The following is a 24,968-nucleotide window of genomic DNA, read 5'->3' as shown; positions in this document are numbered from 1 at the left end:
TCCTAAAAATTGTTGGGCACATTTCCTGAATTTGAAACAAAATACTTATTGCAGGGACTATCATTGGATTAATGGACCTTTATTTATACTGAGTATAATTAAGGTCAACTTATAAGTATTTTTCATTAATGCAAATAATATAGTAATAATTTCTATCCTTTTCAATTAATCTAGCTATATCCAATTTTAAATTTTGATGTTTTACACACTGCTAATTATAATCCATAGTGGAGACAGCCTTAAAAATCAATGTAAAAATAACAGCTACACATGAATGAAAGAGCAAGAAAGTGCAGCCACAAGCTATTACACATATAATGAAAATGGATTTATTGCTCCACTCTCATATTTCCTTCTATTATTAAACCATTAAGAAGGTCCCTTAAGTTCAATCCAAATAGGGAAAGACACTATCCAGTGCAAAAATATGTTAAAGAAATATTATGAAAATTAAACTCTCAAAAGGTAAGGAAATTGAGTTATGATTCACATAGCTCATCCTACTCACACGTACAGATGGCAGTATGATGTATTAGTCTGTAAGTTATAAAATGTCTGCCTTAATATATACATGACATTTGGCAGAATCATTGTCATTATGGTTATTATAATTTTGAAATCCCTGAGATGTGCATAATATTGCATTTAGAGGATTTTTGCATTTCCTTGTTTTAAATACAACCATAAACAACTACAAAAACAGGCAGTAAATTCACATTTAAATAAAAAAACAGTGTAGTCCCCTGTATCAAGGTGTGATGTAGCATTCAAATATGCATCTATTTGGAGCTTTGCACCTGTATATTTAAATGAGTGCATATAATTAAGTATTATTATGAGATGTTTTCATATATTGCATATAATTAGTTTTACAGAAACACACTACCTTTAGAATAAAATAATGCAGATAAACTTTTTGGGGAAAATGCAATGTTATTACAAAATTAGGTTTGTATAATTTTCTGAGGGGTATCTCATATCTATCTGATAGTAGTATCTCTGTCATCAGAGTTTGATTACTGCTGTCTGTCAAAGCAGTTCTTGCAATATGTGCAACCCAAACAGTTAAGAGTTTAACCTGAAAGTGAAATGGACTATAAAATAAGTGCAGTAGAACCCCGGAGTTATAAACACCAGACTTATGAATTGATCAGTCAACCACACACCTCATTTGGAACCAAAAGTATGCAAGCAACAGCAGCAGAGGCAAATAAAAAACGCAAATTCAATACAGTACCACTAAACTACTAAAAAAAGTAAAGAGACAGTTAAAAAAAAGATTTGACAAGGAAAGGAAACTGTTTTTGTGTTTGTTTCATTTACATTAAGATAGCTAAAAGCAACATTTTTCTTCTGTATAGTAAAGTTTCAAAGCAGTATTAAGTCAACATTCAGTTGTAAACTTTTGAAAGAACAACCATAATGTTTTGTTCAGAGTTACGAACTCTTCAGAGTTACGAACAGCCTCCATTCCCGAAGTGTTAGTAACTCTGAGATTCTACTGTATATGCAGTTAGAGTTCAGAATCAGCTATAGGGCACCCTGCAAATTGCAACATGCTCTAGAAAAAGTGCACATGTGGCTGAGCTGTAGATTTCAACTGAGGAAGTCCATTAAACTAAGTTTTACATCTTTTCTTATTTCTGTTTTCTTTTCTACAAAGTAGAAAAATAACATTAGAAGATTCTTGGAATGGACAAACTGTTCTATTTTTAGGGTGTGTAGGAAGCTCCCACCTTAACAAAATGTTGTTGAAAGGGAGCTCTCACCTATCCTTTGCTGGGAGCTGGAGACTGGGACTCCAAAAAGGAAGTGGGCATGTAGTTCAAGACCCAGCCCTCTCTATTTCCTTGTCCCAGGCCATTTCCTTCACCTCTATCCAGGGTATTTTCCAGTTCCAGTATTTCCCTTTTGGCCATAAAGGACTTACATATTCTTTGTGAGTTATCTGTGTATACCTCTCCAGCCAAGCTACAGACAAAGCTAGTCATTCATTATAACAGAGATAGTTAAGCTGAAGACAATGTAGATAATATTACAGGCAGTCCTTGGACTTATGACACAATTGGTTCCTGAAAATTGCGTCTTAAGTCAAAACGTCGTAACTTGGAACCGCAGTCCACTCCATTGCGGGACCGAGTGTCAAAGTCGAAACCAGTTGTCATAAGTTGAATCAGAGTGTCAATTCAGAAATGTCGTAAGTGCCATTCGTCCTAAGTTGAGGACTGCCTGTATTAGTTTCCTGCAATGTACCACATCTTTGATCTTAAGGTTAACAGAACATAGTCACGTACATAATATAAAGCAATTAAGATAGAAAATGATTTAGCATCTAAAAGCTAATTTGGTTACATTGATACATTTCTAACAGGCTATAAGAAAAATAAAGACAAATACACTTAGCATATCAGTGACGCTGGAACATTTTTAATAATGGGGGTGCTGAAAGCCAGCCTCCTTACCCCTATCCACCCCACCCCCAACCCCAGAGCTGAGGCCGGGAGCCCAGGCATGCAGAACCTGTGGCCGGGAGCCCAGGGGTGCTGCACCTATGTAGCATATACCCTTGATTTCTATTACTACAAATTAATAAGTAAATGATTGCTGGTCTAGTACATCTCTCTGAAGTTCACATACAAGTGAATTGTCCTGATACAACTGTAATGTCTCTTGTTAAGTTGTTATGGGTCATACACTGGTTAGCTGGCCTGCCAGTGTTACAGCTGCTTTTCAGCGTATCACAACAATAAATGAAACAATTCCACAGAAAAGCGACATACATGTAGAGGAGAGAAGTTGTCTATTGCCCCATCATCATTCTGGAACAGCATCTTAGCTGCTCTGTAATTTAAGGTTGAACAGCTTTTTCTTTACAAAAGTGATTGTGATCAATTTACAAGCAGTCAATTCTTTGGATTAGAAAAAGCAACAAAAAAAGAAGAAACCAAGGTGAGCATCTGCTAAAGACCACCAGACTTGAAAAGGAAATCTAAAATTCATGGACCAACTCATAAGGAACTCAAGGACACAATATTACACCAACAGAGGATTTTCATTATGCAGACATCCATTGTGTAACAGATATGTGCAAATATGCAGAGATTCAAAAGTGCCAGATCTACTTCTTAGAAATAAAAGTGAAAATTATAGGGAAGCTGGGAAGCAGTGATCATAAGATACTTGAATTCACCATAGCAAGGAATTCATTCAGATAATATAGTACAATGGTGGTATATTTCAGAAAAACAAGTTTTGAAGGAGGAAAAAAATTGATGACTAAGGTCTAATTAGAGGCACGTATTAAAACCAGCAATTATTGAAGTGGGATGGGGACTCTGAAGAAAAAAATACAAACATTAAAACAATTCCTCAGAGAATAAGAAGAATAAGCAGCATCCAGCCTGGTTTCTTAAGGGGCTGCTGCAAGATCTAGGGTAAAAAAAATCTGTACTGCAAAGGAAAGCAGATAGAGAATAGAGTAAAAGCTTTGAGGGAAAAGATGTTTGTGAAAGGGACCTTCTAAATATAATCCAGGGAAAATACCAAAAATAATTTAGCAGCTCTATTAATAAAAACAAGTTAGAGAAAGCAGGCCCATCAACGCATGAGAATGGTTTAAAAAAATCAGTGACACACTGATCTGAGAAAGAAGTGTTCATCAATTTAAAAAAGAAAATTATGGATGATTAGAAAACAAGAAAACCCTTACAAAAAGCTATTAAATTGCAGATAGGGAAATATTTCAAAAATTTGATCATTAGTGAACTAACTATACAATTGGTGGCAATTATGAAAAAGTCATGACCAACTAGAGAAATGCAGCAAACTAAGTACTGTATTTGATTTTCTCCAGTCTTTAGAAAGGAAAAGGATGATGTTTCCAATTATTGCTTCATAAATCCAATGTCTATCCCTATTACAATAATGGAACAAATATTAACAGGGAGAAAAAATACTAAAATAGAGGTTAACAGAATGAACATATGCTGCAGGGGGTTTTGAAGAATGTATCTTAATAGGTAGTGTCAGTGTACGCCTTCTTTTGCCTCTCATTCTCTAAGAAACTTTCTTCCTTCTGGACAATAATGAAATCCATCTCCTGATCTTGGTGAGCAAGGGGGTGAAAATCCCCAGCTGAATTTGGGGAGTGAGGAGGAAAAGTGTGGTTAGGAGAAGGAGAAGCAGATTGCTTCTACCACTGGTACTGATGTTTCAGGTAGTATCAATACTGAGCATTGAGATATCATACTCTGCACCAGATGAAGCAACCTTAGTACAGATGAAAGTAAAAGAAAGGAGGTCGCTTCCATCAGCAATAAGTCTATATGGTCTATTAGTGCCTCAAATGATAATGCTGTCTCCATCAGTACCTCAATATTCAGAGTCAAGGAACCAATACTGGATGTAGGTACCAGACTAGCCATGAGGCACTTTGGTGCCAAATTAGAGTCTGAACAAGTGTCACTTAAGAACATAAGAACATACCCCTGTAAGCACTTTGTGCTCAGTTCTCGGGAAAAGAGTGAAGGCAAGCAGCACTTTTTAGGCTTCTCAAACTTTCACTTTCTTTGAGGAGCAAGCTTGGTGCTGGGAACTACGTGTGGTCCAGTGCTCTACTCTACTTTGCCTCTGTTCAGTACCAGAGCAGCCATCGCACCAAGGTAGTTGTTGGCAACCATGACTTTTACCTTGCCAGTACTGGGTCAGACTTCTTATAGGTACAAGTCTCGGCAGTTGTATTCCAGCTAAAGGGGGCACTGAAACACCCTGACTTAGAGATAGAAGATGCTGTCTTAGAGGTTGATGCACTTTCGTCTGAGTCCCTCAGACTGTTGCAACAGATAATTTCACCAAGGTGTCCCTTGATTTTCCTGCGCTCAAGAACGATTTGCAGATAGAACATTGGTCAGGCACATGGCTCTCATCAAGGCAAAATAAACAATGGCTGTGAGTATCAGGAGGCGGGGGGGTGAGATGATCACAAGGTGGGCAGGATTTGAAGCTCACAGGCTTTAAACTTCCCACTAAAGTGACTGCAGCACAAAGCACCAAAGGGAAAAAATAAGAGAGCTCGGTTTGTGAATTTTAGGAATAAATTTAAGTAAAGATTTTTCTTTAAAAAAAAAATACAAAGGGGGAATTTATAGGGAAATAATCCTAGCAAGCTATATTTGATAGAAAATGCATTAAGGGTATCTGGCATGCACAGCTTAGTCCTAGCTCATTGTTATGAGCAGCAATAGGGCACTGAGGGATGGTTGCAGTTACTCTGCCTTTTATGCCTGAAGTTGGGCATGCATGGGGCAGGTGCAGTCCAAAATCACTGCTGATCAAAGATTCAGATCCCACATGCTTCTGCATGCAGAATCCTCACAGATGCACTCAAAACCCACAAGTGATTAGTGGCTGGAAGGCTTGACCTATATTTGTAAACTTTGTCTCGCAGCTCTCCTAGTCTGTCCCTTTCTGTCTTCCATTAGGATTACATTTAGATCATGAAACCTTTGGGCAGGGTCTGGTGCCCTCATCTATAAGAGCACTTATTTTTTGCCATTGTTGTCTCCTGGCTGCTCAGCAGAAATTGGTGCAGTACGACTTCTAGCCATTGTCGTCTCCTGGCTGCTCGGCAGAAAACTGTGCAATACGACTGCTAGCCATCGTTGTCTCCTGGCTGCTCACTAGAAGACGGTGCAGTACCGCTGCTGGCCATCGTCGTCTCCCATTTATGTCCAGGCGCTCCCGGCTGACCTCACTGAGGCCAGCCAGGAGCACAAGGGACGTTTCACCAACATCAACGTGGGATGGCTGGGAAAGGTACATGATGCTCGCATCTTCAGGAACTCTGCTCTGTTTCAAAAGTTGCAGCAAGAGACTTTCTTCCCAGACCAGAAAATAACCATTAGGGATGTTGAAATGCCTATAGTTATCCTTGGAGACCCACCCTACCCCTTAATGCCATGGCTCATGAAGCCATACAGAGGAAGCCTGAACAGCAGTTAGGAGCTGCTCAAGTATAGGCTGAGCAAGTGCAGAATGGTGGTAGAATGTGCATTTGGACATTTAAAAGCATGCTGGCGCAGTTTACTGACTCGGATAGATCTCAGCGAAACCAATATTCCCATTATTACCGCTTGCTGTGCGCTCCACAGTATCTGTGAAAGTAAGGGGGAGACATTTATGGCAGGGGTGGAAGGTTGAGGCAAATTGCCTGACCGCTGATTATGCGCAGCCAGACACCAGGGCGGTTAGAGTATAGGAGGGCGTGGTGCACATCAGAGAAGCTTTGAAAACCAGTTTCATGACTGGCCAGGCTACAGTGTGAAAGTTGTTTGTTTCTCCTTGATGAATCCCTCATGCCTTGGTTCACTCTACTTTCCTGTAAGCTAACCACTCTCCTGTCCCCCTTCGATCACCACTTGCAAAAGCAATAAAGTCATTGTTGCTTCACATTGATGCATTCTTTATTAATTCATCACACAAATAGGGGGATAATTGCCAAGGTAGCCGGGTAGGGGTAGGGGAGGAGGGAAGCACCAGGTGGGTGGAGGGAGGAGGGAAGGACAAGGCCACACTGCACTTTAAAACTTATTGAGAATGCCAGCTTTCTGTTGCTTGGGCAGTTTTCTGGGGTGGAGCATTTGGGTGCCCGGAGGCCCCCCCCCCACCGCGTTCTTGGGTGTCTGGGTGAGGAGGCTATGGAACTTGGGGAAGAGGGTGGTTGGTTACACAGGGGCTATAGTGGTGATCTGTGCTCAAGCTGCCTTTCCTGAACCTCGACCATACGCCGGAGCATATCAGTTTGTTCGTCCAGTAGCCTCAGCATTGCCTCTTGCCTTCTGTCACCAACCTGACGCCACCTATCATCTTCAGCCCGCCACCTGTCCTCACGCTCATATTGTGCTTTCCTGGACTCTGACATTGTCTGCCTCCACACATTCTGCTGGGCTCTTTCAGTATGGGAGGACTGCATGAGCTCAGAGAACATTTCATCGCGAGTGTGTTTTTTTCTCCTTCTAATCTTCACTAGCCTCTTGGAAGGAGAAGATAGTGTGAGCGTTGAAACATTTGCAGCTGGTGGAGGAAAAAAAAAGGGAGAGTGGTAGTTAAAAAGACACATTTTAGAGAACAATGGGTAGACTCTTTCTCGCTAAACCTTGCTGTTAACATTACATAGCACATGTGTTTTCGGTACAAGGTCGCATTTTGCCTCTTATTGAGGGTATGCCGGTTTGGCGTGAGAGATCTTTCACACAGGGCTGGGCAACAGAATTTGGCTTGCAGGCAGCCATGGTAAAACACAGTCTCTTGGCTTCTTTAACCTTCATAATATGTGGGAATGGTTTCAAAGAGCAGCACTCTCATTTCCCATACTAAGCAGCCGTTGGGTTGGCCATTTAAAAGGAGGAGAAGCTGCGGTTTTCGGGTTAACGTGCAGCACAAACCCAACTAACCTCCCCCCCCACACACACACACACACACAGACACTTCTCTGGGATGATCCCTTCACCACTCCCGCCACCGCATGGCTAACAGCGGGGAACATTTCTGTTCAGCCACAGGCAAACAGCCCAGCAGGAATGGGCACCTCTGAATGTCCCCTTAATAAAATCACCCTATTTCAACCAGGTGACCAGGAATTATATCACTCTCCCGAGGAGAGCACAGAGAGATAAAGAACAGATGCTGTTTGAATGCCAGCAAACACTGGCACCGTATGCTGCCATGCTTTGTTATGCAATGATTCCAGACTACATGCTACTGGCCTGGCGTGGTAAAGTGTTCTATCATGGAGGACGGAATAAGGCTGCCCTCCCCAGAAACTTTTTGCAAAGGCTTTGGGAGTACATCCAGGAAAGCTTTATCGAGATGTCCCTGGAGGATTTCCGCTCCACCCCCAGACACGTTAAACTTTTCCTGTAGCTGTACTGGCTGCAAACGCCAGGGAAAATTAATCATTAAACATGCTTGCTTTTAAACCATGTATAATATTTACAAAAGGTACACTCACCAGAGGTCCCTTCTCCACCTGGCAGGCCCAGGAGGCAGCCTTGGGTGAGTTCGGGGGGTACTGACTCCTGGTCCAGGGTGAGAAACAGTTCCTGGCTGTCAGGGAAAACAGTTTCTCCACTTCCTTGCTGTGAGCTATCTTCCTCGTCCCCAAAACCCACATCCCTGTTGCATGCTACTCCACTGATGGAGTCAAAGCACAGGGGTGGGGTAATGGTGGCTGCACCACCTAGAATGGCATGCAGCTCATCATAGAAGTGGCACGTCTGGGGCTCTGACCTGGAGTGGCTGTTTCCCTCTCTGTTTTTTTGGTGGCTTGCCTCAGCTCCTTAAGTTTCATGCGGCACTGCTGCAGGTCCCTGTTATAGCCTCTGTCCTTCATGCCCTTGCAGATTTTTTTCAAATGTTTGGGCATTTTGTCTTTTGGAACGGAGTTCTAATAGCATGGATTCATCTCCCCATACAGCGATCAGATCCCATACCTCCCGTTCGGTCCATTCTGGAGCTCTTTTTCAATTCTGGGACTCCATCATGGTCACCTCTGCTGATGAGATCTGCACTAACTTGCAGATCGCCCCGCTGGCCAAACAGGAAATGAGATTCAAAAGTTCGCGGGCCTTTTCCTATCTACCTGGCCCTGCATCGGAGTTGAGAGCGCTGTCCAGAGCGGTCACAATGGAGCACTTTGGGATAGCTCCCGGAGCCCTATACCATCGAATTGCGACCACACTACCCGAAATTCGACCCAGCAAGGTCGATTTCAATACTAATCCCCTCGTCGGGGGAGGAGTACCGAAATCGATTTTAACAGCCCTTTAAGTTGAAAATAACGGCTTTGTCGTGTGGGCGGGTGCAGGGTTAAATCTAACGCTGCTAAATTCGACCTAAACTCATAGTGTAGACCAGGGCGTAGTGATAACAAAAGCATACCACCCCATCTCCGAGAAAGAAGCTAGGAATAAGAAAGGTCAATAGGAAGCCAGGTTTGAGAAGTGGAATGTCAAACAAGAAGTGTCAAGGACGTCAAAAAACCCACATATCACAGAACCAGGGAGAAAGGGACAAAAAAATATTAGAAGAGGCTGTGAAGAATATCTAAAGGGGGTAAGCGAGCTCCTAGCTACATCATGTGTTGCCCAACTAATGGAAGGGCTTCAAATACTGCCAGACTGAACATTTGTTTAAATATAAAAAACCTTCCCTCCACACCATTAAATTGTCTGTAAGGACTGACCTATACTATACACGTTACCTGTTGCTCATAACAGGTGCCTGCTATAGGTGCAACCAAGTTTTGACCTCTTTCTGAGCCAGTGGTGAACACTATCTTTTTCTACACTTGCAGCTAATCTGCATTCAGCATCAGTTCTTAGCAACTGGTCATCTTTCAAGTATAGAGCAGGACGAAGACTAGCTTGTTCTTACAAGAATACATATGGAGATTCAGGATCACAACTACGATTTCCACAAAAAGAGACTATGATCCATCCATCCTTATTTAGAGCAGCTCTATCTCACTTTTATCATTTAGCATAATTTTATAGGAAGCAGATTTTCTATATGATAAACAGAATTTAATCATTGTCCAAAACTGCAAGCACCCATTGGTGAGGGGAGAGAGGCTAGAGACACCACACTAAGGGCTTGGCTACACTTACAAATTTGCAGCGCTGCAGCAGGGTGTGAAAACACACCCTCTGCAGCGTTGCAAATTGCGGCGCTACAAAGTGCCAGTGTAGTCAAAGCCCCAGCGCTGGGAGCCACGCTCCCAGCGCTGTCCGTTATTCCCCACAGGGAGGTGGAGTACGGACAGCGCTGGGAGAGTTTTCTCCCAGCGCTGGCGCTTTGACTACACTTAGCGCTTCAAAGCGCTGCCGCGGCAGCGCTTTGAAGTTTAAGTGTAGCCATAGCCTAAGAAAGACATGGACTAAGTTGGAGAGAGTCCAGAGAAGAGAAACAAAATGACCTATGAAGAAAGGTTAAAAAACTGGACATGTTTAGTCTTGAGAAAAGAACACGGAGGTGGGGGGAACACATGATAACAGTCTTCAAATATGTTAAAGGTTGTTATAAAGAGGACTGTGATCAATTGTTCTCCATGTCCACTGACGATAGGACAAGAAATAATGGGCTTAATCTGCAGCAAGGGAGATTTAGGTTAGATTATGATAACTATTCTTATAGTTAGAAAGTTCAAATTCTGGACATGTTTCTAAGGAAGATTGTGGAATCTCTCTGTCATTGAAGGTTTTTAAGAACAGGTTAGACAAACAGCTACCAGGGACAGTCTGGATATACTTGGTCTGCCTCAGTGCAGACGGCTAAACTAGATGACCTTTTGAGGTCCCTTTCAGCCCTTCACTACATTTTGATGATTCTAGGACTGTATTAAGTTCTGCTTGCACCTAGAGGATTCCAGTGAAAGGAACTAGAGAGATGCATTTGGGTTTGTTTTAGAAGAGACTAAACCAACGTTTTAACTGACTTAAGATCTAATGGCACTTTTTACAGGAACAGGGAGTGCTACAAATCAGTTTCCTGGCCAATTTTTAGCTTTGGTAATTACACACATTCTGTCCTTGTACGTTTCCCATGCACTTTTGAACATAAGAATGGTTTTCACTCCTGTTTTCAACTGTTGACTAGTATTTGCTGTGTCTTTTAAACTGTTCATATATTTCATTTCAGGGGTAAAGAATTCTAGTAATACAACAATCCCTCTATTCTCTAGATTACTAATCAGTAGCCTTGGAAGGATTAGATTTTTAATCAGTAAATGTCTATTTCACCATAAACACAAACTGATGAAAAAATATTTCCCTCAATAACAATTGAAATTTACAGATAGGCAAGGTAAGAAAAATGCTGCTTGAAAACTTAAAGTATGACTTAAGGATATTTGCTTATTATATTTTTACATGAGATGTTGACAATTTATGTTTAAACAGTTCTAAGCTTTAACTTTTTTAATTTAAATTTTCAATTTAATTTCAAATTATGCTTCTGTACCACCCCTTCCGTTCCTGGGTTACTCAGGAGCAGGCAACATTCACCTGTGTGCCCAGGTGCTTGATGTTGTCAACAGTAAAGGAGATCCTGAGTATCCTGGGGTGATGTTGGATAGGTAGGAATCCTCTATCCATCCTTCAGCTGCAGTCCTTATACTATACACCTGACTGGACCTTATACACATTCACTGGCATATCTTGGGGATCACCAGGAATAAACCTGAGTTGATCTATGTGAGGGGTCTAACTGAAAAGTACCAATTAAAAACAATATGCATCCAATATAAATTTAGATTAGGGTTAACACACCTTTACTTAACAATGTAGTAAAACATAACAGATTAAGATTAATTAAAATGTCACAACCTTCATTTCAACAAATCAATTAATAAATGCAGCTTACAGTAGTAAATTAAACTTAACCAACTTAATTTACCCCACACTTGAGTGTGTACTCCTCTTAATTTCAGAGTTCTAGAAGCTTGGTTGCGTGGGCACACTTGAAGATATCAATCTGTGAACAGAACTCTACTGCTCCAGTAAGGCAGTACAGCTAAGGTAACAAGGGGCAGAGCAATTCTAACTTCAGGTCATTCAAACCTCCATAACCCCTCTGAAGATGGGAGTTGTTTTAACCACAGGTCAGTGACCCTGGATCTTCATTAGACAATAAGGCCACTTCATCTCTTCTCAGACTCAGGGAAATCCATTAAAGTCTCTTCACTATCTCGATTTCTTTGCAAGCACTTTCTGAAACAAAGGTGGTGGTTACTCATGTTCCTTCACTGCAGCCAACCTCAGTCAGCTCTAGGCACAGCAACAGTCTCTGCCTTGGCTCCAATGAAGCCCAGCAATAAGTTCTGTGGCTCTCTCGCTGGTCAAAGCCCCAGCAATTTCTCAGCAGCAGCTCCTGGTTTTCTAGCAGCAGCTCCTAGTTGGACAGAGCTTCACAAAGCGATCTCCACTCCCCTGACCAGGATGGAACCCACCGAATGCTACCCCTGCATTCCCTGGAAGTGCAAGTATCTCTTCCCCCAGGTATCATGGAAGTTGCAATCCAGCCTTGGAGACTAACACTCAGGACCTTCCCAACTGGAACCATCTGGCTGGATTAAATTGGTGATTTTGGGAGATCAGACAGATGGTGCCCAACTATATTTGTGTCCTCCCGCAATGGACCATTAATTTTGTTCAACAGGGTTTGGGATATTGGTCATCCTAATGTTTATTCAGTTTGAGAAAGCTGAAGCCTCCTGTTTTCACCCCATCCTATGTACACAAGGACTTTATTCCCTACACATTTACAGAGATTTCCAAATGTTTAAGAACTTTATGAATATATTTAATGTTATGTGTTTTGTATACACTCAGCTTCATGTACATGCATATATGCATTCTCATACACAATAATGCAGCTGTATATCTGTATAACAGTATTACTGCTGGCATCATAGTTCTTCTGCATTAGAATTATTTGTGAATCCACAGCACTATGAGGCATGGCACATTCATAAAGTTAACTAAATTATTCTGATCAAATTCTAAGGGATTTCGAGACACAGGGTTAGAGTGGAGAAATTTAAGTCACTGATGTAAATAACCTGTTACAAAGATGCCCTCACTCTTATTTAAATCAGTTTTTTTAAAAATTTGAAAAACTGTGCTATTGCAATCTTAGATTAAAATTTAAGATTACCTGTAAACATTGTTTTTAAAATGCTGCTACTCATTTGGCATTTTATTTAAACTTTATAAAACTGCTTTAGGCAAAAAAAATACTAAACCAAAGAAGATCCTGTAACCAACGAAGCAAGTATTTCAACAGGTCTACTTATGCACTAAGAGCTAAACATGTGTGTAGGTGTTTTAGCCACTGACGCTGAAAACTGTATTTTTGTTAATAAGAACTTCTCAATGGCATGAAATCTGTCACTTTAAAATAAAGATTCAGTTTTTACAATGAACATTTAGAATTCCAATGAATTAAATTTATTGTAAACTTTTGTACATTGACAACATTTTCAAGAACAGAAGCCTACACGTAGGCTTTTGAAAATCTGACCAGTACCACTGATGGCAGCAAGTGACTTACATTAACTTCAGACTGCAAACCCTGATGAAGGTTAAATTGGAGTTATAACTGGCTGCACAACAGTGACTTCTACTCCCCATACTTTTCTGGAATATAGGAAATGCTAGGTTAAGAACTCCCCATACCTCCCTGAAGAGTGTGTTAATGTTACAGAGAAAAATACACTTATGAAAACTAAAAAAATGCAGTTAAGGTATTGCTTTACATCCGTTTTGGCCCCTCCAGAGCCCATCAAGGGTTTAATTACTAAACCATTCCCGTACAACCATGTTAAAAAATAAAATCAAGTCACTGGTACTAGATTCAAATAATTTTCTTCATAATCACTTATAAAAATAAACGTATTCAAATGTATATGACAGGTGTTCAAATTAAACACCTTTTGAAATGTTTGTAAATGTTAACGTAAAACTTTATAATGCAAATAATAGCTAATATTATATAAGATTAATGAAAGGGTTTAAATTCTAAATATCTTATTTTCTCAGTATATTACCATATAAAGAGTTGAGATGGAAGCTTATGTTAACTGCATGATGTTAAAAGAAAAAGCAAATTACACAATCTTTTTCATTAAACCAAAGATATATTCTAATATAGCCCAAAGGATCAAACACTTTGGTAACATTCACAATCAGGCCTCTCTCATCATCTTCCTGATCTCAACTCAAGTGAAGTCCTTGGCTAGATATTTAGCCAAAGATCTTCTCTGAGCTGAAACTGCAAATTCACGTAGCGGTTACTTTAACAATAAAATTTAACCTATGGTATAAAGCAGATGTAAATGTAGAAGAAGTCTAATTCCTAATATAAATCCAGAGGCTTTAAGGTGTCATGTATAATATCTAATATGTTTCACTTTGTTCCAAGATATGACCTCTATTACCGTCCGTTTTAGTTTAGGTAAAAATTCCATTCACATAAACTGAATACTGGAAACAGTGATTAAAATGTAATTTAAGTCTCTTGGTGTATGTCCCTAGACAGGTGGTTTAGGGCTTGATTTCTCCTTCAGTGGGAGTGAAAGGTGCTCACAGCAGGGGGCAGTCAGCACTTTACAGGATCAGACTTTTATTGAGGTACTTTACAAACTGAGTTTCAAATAAATAGAATAACATGGAGATCAGACTAGATTATCTTAATGGACCCTTCTGGCCTTACTCTATTAAATTTGCTTTGTCTCTCTCTTAACCTAGGCTGACCAGATGTCCCAATTTTATAGGGATAATCCTGATATTTGGGGCTTTTTCTTATATAGGCTCCTATTACCCACCCCCGCTCCCTGTCCTTATTTTTCACACTTGCTATCTGGTCAGCCTATCTTAACCTGGCACAGGTTGTAATACAATACAAGCAACAAATACTACCAGGATACAGTGAACAGTTACATCCATTGATTAGATCAGATAAAAGTTTGAGTAAGGGCTATAACATTACTGAAGGACCAAATGATTTCCCAAAAAGAAAACAGATATTATAATTCTGTGAATTATTCCTGTATTTGCTTTAATTAAATGACTAGTAGCAGTCAATTGAACAACCGCTATGGTTTTTCTTCAAACTGTTTTCTAACACTTCTCTATCTTTTAAAGTTGCTTTATCAATAGTCTAACTTAATACACTTTAATCTCCTATTAACAATCTTTAATCCTATCACTCCATTTTACCTTGCATTCCCAATCTTCTGAAACAATTAATTTAACCCTCAGCTTCTGGCTAGTAAATAATAATTGTAAACACAACAAATGAAAGGAGAATGTAACTCAAGATAATATTTAACAAACAACTTTCATATAAATAATATCCCCTCTCCTTAATTATCTATATAATTAGGATTATGATGGTGATAGAGCACTAATGAAGCTGCAAATTTAATACAAGCACTTCAGATAGTCCCTAAAGTTATTCAAAGTCTAGCTCCTTCCCTTATAAACAAAGTATAACATTTACAGTTTAACATCTTTATAAATGTATGAACTGTATAAACACACCTGTACAAAATGTTCTATTAACCACATCCACACCCTGGAAACATAGATGTCCATACCATTACTCACATTTCACACAATTAATCCCACTAAGGTAACAGCCAAATGTTGAGGATTAAATTACCGTATGTACTCGATCATAAACTGGTTTGTTTATAAGTTGACCCCACCAAGTTGGATAAGTAAAAATGGACATTTTTTATAACCCGTTCATAAGCCGACCCTATAATTCAGGGGTCAGCAAACTTTGGCTTCAGGATAAGCCACTGGTGGGCCGAGATGGTTTGTTTAGCTCGAGCATCTGCAGGCATGGAGGTAAACCTAAGTAAACAAAGTATCCCGGGACAGCAACTGCTAGGGAATTTTTGTTTGGGGGGGAGAGAAGCTGGGAGTCAGGGGAGTAACCCCTGTGACCACCCCCCACATGACTCCACCTCTAGCCCAGGACCCCCACACTCTCCAGGGCCAGGGGAGGATGTCTCTGACCTGGCTGGAGCTGCTCCAGCGGGCCAGATCGGGTGGCATGGCCGCAGCATGTTCCAGCGGGCTGGGCCAGGTGGCACAGCCGCAGCGTGCTTCAGCGGCATGGCCACAGCCTGCTCTGGGGGGCGGAGCTGAGCAGCAGAGCTGCAGCCTGTCATCCCTGGAGCTGCAGCTGCTTTGGAAGCTGGGGGGAGAGCAGCGTGGCCAGAAGCGGAGAGACTCTGGCCCCGCCTCTTGCCTTCTGGCTCTGCTGTCTCATTGCTCCCTCTGTTGAGGGGAGGGGCTGTGTCTCACCTCTCCCTCTCTACACCTGTTCATAAGCCGACCCCCTTGTCTGGTGCTCCCCTTTTTTACTAAAATTTTGGCTTATGAACAAGTATATATGGTAGATGTTTGTCTTCCAGGGGCCTACTCACATGAATAAAGATAAGCACATGTTTATCAGATGTTTTCAGATGGGAACTAAGTGTATATATACAGGGGACCTCATCTCCCTCACACCAATTTTTCCTCTTCTGCACAAAATATAAAGTAATATTTTGAAACAATGTGAAATGTACTGTATTTAAAAATCTCAAGTTTTAGAGTCAATGGGTTTATCAATGAAGAATTAATACTTTTCCCACTCTCCAACAGAAGATAAGGAGCTATTATTGTAACAATTACATTTCTACACCCAAATAGTTAAATGAAGGAGTTTTTTCGATTTAGCTCACAGGGAGAAATTTAGGCCCCAATTGTGAATATATTTTCCTAAATAGATGAAAGTTTAAATCCTTTAAGACATATCAAGGCATCACAAGTGTTTAAAGATTAAATTTAAAGAGTTAAATTTAAAGATGTTATTAAACTTTTATTGAAAACAATTGTAGCAAACACTTTAAATGTCCACATACGCTCAATATTTCTGCTTTACAATCATTTACAGTGCCTCTAAAATACTGGCTCAATGCTGACTTAGAAGGAAATGTGTCGCCTATTAGATTACCAAAGGTTAATTCCTCTGGCATGCAAGTGCTCCTTATAGGTCTTCTGTTTAGGTACTGACAAGCTGAGACCTTGTTCCTCTTGCAAGAGCTGACAGGAACACAATACAAAATAGGATGGCTACAGACTTCATAAATCTAAGAGTATATTAATTATTGCTTTAGGGAAACTTGTCTGGCAAAGTGCAATGATGGTTTTGATCCTGATTTTGTTTACTGCATGTGGACTCTCATAGACTCTATGATTTCAGCTGAGATCTCCACTGCTTACATTCTTTCACACAGTGCAACTGGGGGAGGAAGAAAAAACAGGAGAAAAAGTTTAATGGCTTGTTTATACTTCAAAATTTACAAGGGTACCTATTGTGGAATAATTTCAGTATTAGCCTGATTGAACACTCTGCTCCTAGAATAGAAGTGACTTTCTCTCATTTAGGTATTTTGGTAAATTTCCAAGGGTAGACAAGCCCTAGCTGAAAAACAAATTGCTGCAAAGAGATGTTAAGTGTAGTAATCTCGTCACAAAAGGGAATTAAGTTTATTTCCTTTCACATCTTTAAATTGTATAAGGAATATATATGTATATGCACAATAAATATAGAAGTGAAGCAATCCATTGATACTGGAAGTTTGTCAGTAAATGAATGTATCCAGGTTTAAGAACAGAAGTACTGTATTACAAGTCATTGTGAATAAGGAAAAATAAGCATTGGAGGAGAGCATCCGAAGTTGTGACCTTCTTGTCAAATATGAACTGATTTGTAGTTTTTAATTAAAGCCCTGGGGAAGAGCTCTTGAAAAGTTGCCAGACAGTGGAGTTTATTTATAATTAAACTGTATTCACTGTCTCATGAAAGGAACTGAAATTAGATGGGTAGGTAAAAGTGAAATATAGGATTTAGTCTCAGAACCCTGTGGCCACTGTGGCTTTTGCATGTTCTCTGGCTCCGGAGAACAGCAGCAGCATCTGCTACCAACCACTTGAACTGACTGGATATCTTTAATTCCAATGCATTAAATTCGGACAAGTTCAAAATTTACAACCTGCTTGTAAGCACGATTAACAAAGCTCAGAAAAACATGCCATGAAGCATAAGAGATCATAAATACAAGCATATCTACACACACAGCAAACCATATCTGGGGTTATATTTTTGGTGATACACAACCCTAAAATACAGAAGTCTAATGACTTTACCAAAGTATGCACTCTAACACTGATTAAAAGTATGAAGCATATGCCTGTAGATACTTTTTTTGGGGGTAAACTTTTAGGTTTCATTACCTTTCTTCCATGTAGACAAGAATGTGAATAACTGAATAAACTGATCCAAATTTATGAGAATCCCTTAGATGCTGAGTTGCTGAAAAGCTGTCTCAGAAATTCAGACACCCATGCCAACAGTTATGTTATTGAGACAGAGAAAAATAGAGGCCTACCCTCCCACCAAAAGTCCTTATATTTGGACTTAAATATTCTATTGTGCAATCCAAAGATTACTAGTTCATCAGAGTAAGCAAATGAAACTGACTAAAGTGAAATGCAAAAAATAAATGAACATACATGAAATAATGCAAATTAACTTTTAGAGCTCAATTTTTGTTTTTCAAAGGGGCTTTTAACAATATGGATCAGGCCTTTTATTTAGAAAGATATTTATAAGGGTGATTGCTAAAGAACCAGGTACATTGCAAGGGGTCCTTCTGCTCAGAATAAATAGAGCTAGCCAGTGGTTGAAGAAAGGACTGAATTTAGGCTAGAGGAGAGCCTGGGCTGGATAGAAAAATGCCTAGACAGCAACAAAGCTCTGTAGTGTGGGAGTCCGCGGCAGCAAGGGGCTGAGTGCCACGGCTCCATGCAGGTGGGCAGCTCACCTCTGTGTCTGTCTGTAGCACTGCGGAAGGGGGTGGACTGTCACCCTCCATACCCCCAGCGCTGCCAGGATGACCAGATGTCCCGATTTTAGAGAGACAGTCCCGACTTTTGGGTCTTTTTCTTATATAGGCTCCTATTACCCCCAACCCCGTTCCGATTTTTCACACTTTGCTGTCTGGTCACCCTAAGTGCTGCCCTCCCCAGGACCATCCTCCAAGGGCAGCAGCCGGTGCCGCCGCCTTTCCCGGACATCTGCCGGCATCCCCTCCGGAGCGCGGGGCCCAGCAGCCCTCCCTCCCCGCGGGGCAGGCACTGACCTGAGGGTGCGGTTGCCGGGGCAGCCCCTGCGCTCCATGGCGGCGGGCACGCAGCTGGTGAGCTCGGTCCAGTCGGCGTGCAGCCCGCAGCTCCAGCCGGTGGAGAAGCGGGAGAAGAGCCAGGTGTCCTTGTCCCCCCCGGGCCGGTGGCAGGTGCATTTCTTCTGGCCGGCGCGGCAGTAGCAGGGCTGCTCCAGGCGGATGTTGCGCACCAGGTGCCGCCCGAAGGTGGTGCCGCCCGTTTTCTGGATGTGCAGGAAGACGATCACGTCGCGGCCCCGCATGTCGAACTGCACCCGGCGGCACAGCTCGGCCCGCGCGAACGGGAACTTGGGCACCAGCCGCGGCAGCGCCGCCGCCGCCCCCTCCTGGTGCGGCTGCTGGGCGGCCCGGGCCGGGGCCCCGCGGTGCGCGGCGGGCGGCGGCGCGGGCAGGCGGCGCCGGGGCAGGACGGGGACACGTACTGGTACATGATGAGCACGAAGAGCAGCGTCAGCAGCGGCGGCAGGAGCCACTTGTGGAGCCGCTCGTCCATGGTGCGGGCTCCGGGCGCGGGCTCAGGCGCGGGGCAGGCGCCTGTCCCGGCGGGCGCTGCTCGGCTCTGGCAGGGCGGCCGCTCCCGTTGGCTCCCTCCCCAGCCCGGGCACCGGCATGGTCGCGGCGGCACCTCCCCTGGTTGCCGCTCAGGCGCCCAAGCGGCAGCGGGGCGCGGACGCTGCTGAAGCGGCGCCTGGCGACGGCAGCGCTGGGGCTTCGGCAGCCCGAAGGAGGCGCGCGCGCGCTGCCACGGCACGAGGCTACCGCAACCCAACTGAATAACTGTCAGGCGGCAGCACGACCTCACGCCTCGGCTCCTCCAGCGCCTTGCCAACCCAAACACCCCGTCCGCGGGGCGGGGCGCGGCGCCCGCCCGCCAATCCCTGCCAGGCGGCTCCAGGAACAGCCAATGGTAGCGGCCAGCGCGCCGGCTCACCAACCAATGGGAGCCGGCAGCGAAAAAGAGGGCGTTCTCCATCCCTGCAGGTACCAGACAGAGACCAATGGCTTTTGCGAGGGGCTGCGGCACCAGCCAATGAAATACGGGAGGAAGGGACGGGCGACAGCCAATAAAAGAGGAGAAGCTGCTCTTCCGCGTGTCACTGCTGCCTGGGCAGGTGAGCTGTTACTGCGGGAGTGGCAATAGTGGGCAGCATGTGGTACACGCAATAGCGCGGTAGCGGCTTCGTCACCGCAATCTGTGGTGCCAAGTCTCTGCACCGCCAGGCGCCCAGAGCAGAGCGATGTCTGACGGTCAGTGGGTGTTAGCATTGTATCCGGAACCCCAGCGTCCCACAACATGAGATTGGTGTGTGTGTGTATATATAATATATTTGGGCAGGGGAGGTATTTGTTTGAGTTATTCTCTTCTCCACCCCCCCCCCAACCTTCACGTTTTTTCCTAAAACCCCGAGAGTTAGAGACTTTTTAAGTGCAACGGGGGCTGCTTATACAATCTGACATCAGGAGCTGGAATATTAAGAAAAACACCAAATATTACTAGACTTATGATAAAATTGCAAGCGTTAGTAATACTGTGATGTAGGGTGGGGATCTTAGCCCTTTGGAACAAGGTTTGAAACTTGAGACCAGGGAATAAACTTAAATCTTTTAGACTCCCGTGTGTCGCCCACTAATGTGGTGGTGGTGTCAGGAGTAAATTAAAACAATTGGTAAAAATTGAACAACTTGAATCCTTCAGTCTGGAAGGAAACCTGGCAGAGCCCACTTCCAAGTAGTCTTGGGACAAGTGATATTGAAAATTTTAAAAAGTTTAATATTCTACCCAGCTACATTTGACAGAGACATTAGAGAACTACAGCAGATGCCAGTGAGACCATGAAAGAAACTCTTAACTGCAAGTCACAGTCATTCAGAAATTTCAAGAATGTATCAATCGGCACAAGAATGCCACTTGAGCAAGGCACTTTTTTTTTTCTTTCAAATAAGAAACCAGCTGCCATATGAGATCTGGAAAGACAAGGTGGTTGATCTAATATCTTTTATTAGATCAACTTCTGTTGGTGAAAAAGACAAGCTTTTGAGCTACACAGAGCTCTCCCTCAGGTCTGGGAAAGTTACTCAGAGTGTCATAACTAAATACAAGGTGGGACAGATTATTTAGCATAAGTAGTTAATATGTGTAGTAAGAGACTATTCAAAATGGAGTGCCTCTTAACACCTTTGAAGGCATAGGATGAAAAGGGGGAGTTAGGGGGTTATAAATTGTTGTAATACAGCATAAATTCAGTGTTGTTATTAAAACCATGATTTTTAGTGTCTAGCAAAGTTATACATTTAAGCTCTGAGGCTCATTTTTTTAAAGTGTTGTTTAGGTTCCTTTGAAGATAAGGACTGAGAGGTCAGATATGGAGTGACTGTTCTGTGAAAAGTGTTTACCCGTGGTTGATACAGTGTTTTTGTCTTTTATCATTTTTCTGTGAGAGTTCATTCAAGAGCGTAATGATTTTCTTGTTTCACCTATGTTGTTGTTGGGGCATTTAGTGTATTGGATGAGGTACACATGCCTATGACAACATGTGGTGTAAGACTCATAGATTTTAAAAGGTGTGTTGTGGAGGTACTGATAATTGTAGCAGTGTATCTGCTGGTTTTGCATCTGGTATGGCAGGGTCTGGTGTTGCTTTGATTTGTTGAGTCTTCGTCTGGTTGTTTCTGAAGATGAGCTTGGTGACGTTGGAGGGGGGGTTGTTTGACAGTCAGAAGATGGGGATCTGGAAAAAATCTTTCAGAATGTGGTCCACACTGAGTATGGGTTGTAATTGTTTGATGATATCTCATATGGGTTCCAGTGTGGAGTGGTAGGTGACAACTAGAAGCCTATGATTTCTAGTATAAACCTTTCTTATTTTGGGGTCATATTAATTTGCAGTGTTTGTCCCTACTGAACCTCCCCTTTCAATGTTATACTGTATTGTCCCTTTATAAAGCAACACATCTGTTAGTTAATCAGACTGTGCAAAGTTGAAGTGAGTACTACTGATGCCATGAGGAAGGTGATTCTCCATCTATCTGGATATAAGAGAGATCTGAGTGCCTCTCTGAGCAGAAAAGTTCTAGTGGGAGACTGAGTTGAGCTTATGGAAAACTTGGAGTGTAGAGAATACTGGACTAATGCTTTGGGGTGTTTTTCTCTTATAATAAAGTCAAACTCCAAAAAGGGGGCATGTTGGCATCTGGTGTATTATGTGTCCTGTGTTTGTAGAACAGGATGGGAATGCTGTCTGTTCCTGAAGTCCTTTTCCACAGCTCAGCACTAGATGTCAGGGGAGAGCTCATTCAGACTCTGCTTACACTAGTAAGTGGAAAAAGCAAAATTGCAGAGTGTTTTATGACTGTTTTTCAAAATAAATAGAGACACAATATGCAGGAGGAAATATCTTTTATTGAACCAACTTCTATTGGTGAGAGAGACAAGCTTTTGACCCACACAGTGCTCTTCTTCAGGTCTGGGAAAGACCTTTTGGTAATAAAGACAAGTTGATTGGACCAACGTCTGAAGAAAAGAGATTACCTCATCCATCTTGTCTCTCTAATATCCTGGGACAGACACAGCTACAACTACACTCAAAATAATTATGAAGTTATATTTATGGAAAAGCTAGCATAAGTTAGACTTAGCAAAACAGACTAAAATAGGTAAGATGTTTGTTTACTTTTATTCATTATTGTGATAGAATATATTTTGATAAGAAACCCAATATCTTTAAACATTTTCTTTCAATACCAATATAAAATAGAAAGTTTGAGATTAACACTGTGTGTGTCAGTGATTGTAGAGCCTTGATAGAGACTACACCCGCATATACTATAAATAGTTGAAAAAGTGGGAATTATTAATGCTTGTACCAGTGTAAAATGTCCAATTAGCTAGAAATATTTGTTTCTTATATGTACTTAATGGTATTGGTGTGAGGAGATATTGAGGCTTGCAAAATAAACATTAGCATTTTTCACTTTGGAGGGGATTTACAAGGGAGATGAAAGCCTCATGATGGGGCCTGGGTTGCAATTATAACTGTTGACAAGCTACCACCTCTCTGGAACTAGCAACATACTTCTGTAAAGCCACTTCTAGAAATCCTGGTCATGCAACTCAAAAACACAGGCCTCTACCAGATCTCTATAAGATTCCTGTTAATGGCAACTGTAGATAGCCCCTTGTGTTCTTTTAAAGATGTAATGACTCAGTAGAGCCTGGTTCATACATATGCATAGGGCCAAATTCACCTTGTATAGTCAGTTATACTTGTGCTAAGGCACTGTAAAATGCTATTATTTATTTGGTAGCCTTTTCCATCCCCTTTCCACAGGTACAAATCACTACATTAGGTGCAAGAGCTTGTAGAGCGGAGGTGGGCAAACTATGGCCCACAGGCCACATCCGGCCCGCGGGACCCTCCTGCCCAGCTCCTGGCCTGGGAGACTCGCTCCCGGCCCCTCTCCTGCTCTTCCCCTTACCCCATAGCCTCAGCTCGCTCTGCCACCAGCACAACGCTCTGGGTGTCTGGGCTGCGAGTTCCTGGGGCAGTGCAGCTGCAGAGCCGGGGCCTGACCCGGTGTTCTGTGTTGTGTGGTGACATGGCTGGCTCCAGCCGGGCAGCACGGCTGCCTGTCCTGGTGCTCTGGGGGGCGCGGCTGTAGCACTGCCAGCCACCGGTGCCCCAGGAAGCACAGTAAGGGGTCACAGAGCAGGGGGGGTTGGATAGAGGGCAGGGGAGTTTGGGGCGGTGGTCAGGGGGTGGGAGTGTGGATAGAGGTCGGGGCTGTCAGAGGCCAGGGAACGGGGGGGTTGAATGGGGGTAGGAGTCCGGGGGGGGCAGTCAGGAAGGAGAGGGGTTTGGATGGGGCAGCAGGAGGCAGTTAGGGGCAGGGTTATGGGGGTGGTCTGGGGACAGGGAGAAGGGGGGGTGGATGGAGCAGGAGTCCTGGAGGGGCCGTCAGGGGGCGAGAAGCAGGAGGGGTTGGATAGGGGGCGGGGCTGGGCCACACCTGGCTGTTTGGGAAGACAGTCTCTGCTAACTGGCCCTCCATACAATTTTGGAAACCCGATGTGGCCCTCAGGCCAAAACATTTGCTTGCGCCTGTTTTAGAGTCAGGCCAATAGTTCAAAATCCTTCTGTCATTGAAGGCACTCTATAAATCCTGATTGACATCAGTAGGAAAACCATAGGGCCCATAATGCTCATTGAAATCAGCAGGAATGGGATTGGGCCCAAAATGATCCTTAAAAACATTAATAAATTTGCCTCATTACCATCCTATTTTCCTTCAAATGTAGCCTGCTCATAGTTTTCCAGGAGATATAACTATATGGAAAGTTTGAAGCAGTAGTAACAAACTAGGTTCAGCTATTGCAGAAAAGGTGACAAAATATTAAACAAACGCCAAATCTTTTAGTTAGCATAATTTTAATGACTTATCACTCAAACATTTTCTTCATTTTTTTTTCAAAAACATTCTACTTTGCCTTCAGAGTAAATTTTGAAAGATCTGACAGGAACATATCACAAGATGCCTGTATAAATCCAAATCTATCTACACTTTGTTATGAAATGACCACTTTCTGGTAAAATTAAATTAAATTCTGTTTTTCTACTGATTTTGTTGATTGCAAATCATGTGTCCAGGAGATCATGTCTGAGCTGAAAGACAGATGTGAACTGTATCAAAGTCTAGTTCCCCTGTCCTTCCACAAACAGGAAGGCGTAGATCCTCAGATATTTAGATACCTAACTCCCATTGAAATTCCAGTGTGAACACTTATTTTGAGGTAAAAACAGGAGACAGGAATGCATTGTATTTTTTATCAAATAAAGGAATTCTGTATTACATGGTAATGCTGTGGGGAATAGAACATACCAAGAATATCTTATTGAACTGCTTGAAGACCTCTGAATTAGATCCCAACAATGTTACAAGCACTCCCTAAAAGAGATCAGTGGATCTTAAGTTCTATTTGTAATCCTTCCTTCTGAGGTCTGAAGTGGGACTAACATATTTCAATGGTGCTTAAATGCCTTTGAGAGGCCAAAATGTTCTTCTAGCCCAGATCAAAAACTTCAGACCTCAGAGAAGAAGGCTATCCCAGTATTAACTGTAATATTTGTTAGTCAGAGACATCTGAAGTGTGGGCATTTGAGACATAGTATCA

At 42.4% G+C, this 24,968-nt stretch overlaps 2 protein-coding genes across 7 annotated transcripts in view; one reads left to right on the top strand and one right to left on the bottom strand.

The window, feature by feature from the left end:
* HS6ST3 (heparan sulfate 6-O-sulfotransferase 3) overlaps window positions 1–19,936 on the bottom strand; it is a 517,000-nt gene extending 497,064 nt beyond the window's left edge. For 2 of the 3 annotated variants that reach the window (XR_005588097.1, XR_005588096.1), the window contains exon 1: window positions 18,758–18,891. Coding sequence is in view for 1 of the 3 variants with exons in the window: in XM_039499712.1 (XP_039355646.1) it covers window positions 18,758–19,041 (284 nt within the window). In the remaining 2 variants the exon portion in view is untranslated. Of the gene's footprint in view, window positions 1–18,757 lie in introns of all 3 variants that reach the window. The other variant, XM_039499712.1, reaches the window with a different exon arrangement.
* UGGT2 (UDP-glucose glycoprotein glucosyltransferase 2) overlaps window positions 19,591–24,968 on the top strand; it is a 413,106-nt gene continuing 407,728 nt past the window's right edge. For 2 of the 4 annotated variants that reach the window (XM_039499662.1, XM_039499666.1), the window contains exon 1: window positions 19,918–20,102. The gene's annotated coding sequence lies outside the window, so the exon portion shown is untranslated. The other 2 variants (XM_039499669.1, XM_039499672.1) reach the window with 2 other exon arrangements.

Source organism: Mauremys reevesii, linkage group 1 (genome assembly GCF_016161935.1).
Source record: "Mauremys reevesii isolate NIE-2019 linkage group 1, ASM1616193v1, whole genome shotgun sequence".
Lineage (NCBI taxonomy): Eukaryota > Metazoa > Chordata > Testudines > Geoemydidae > Mauremys > Mauremys reevesii.
This window is presented reverse-complemented; position numbering and strand designations above follow the sequence as displayed.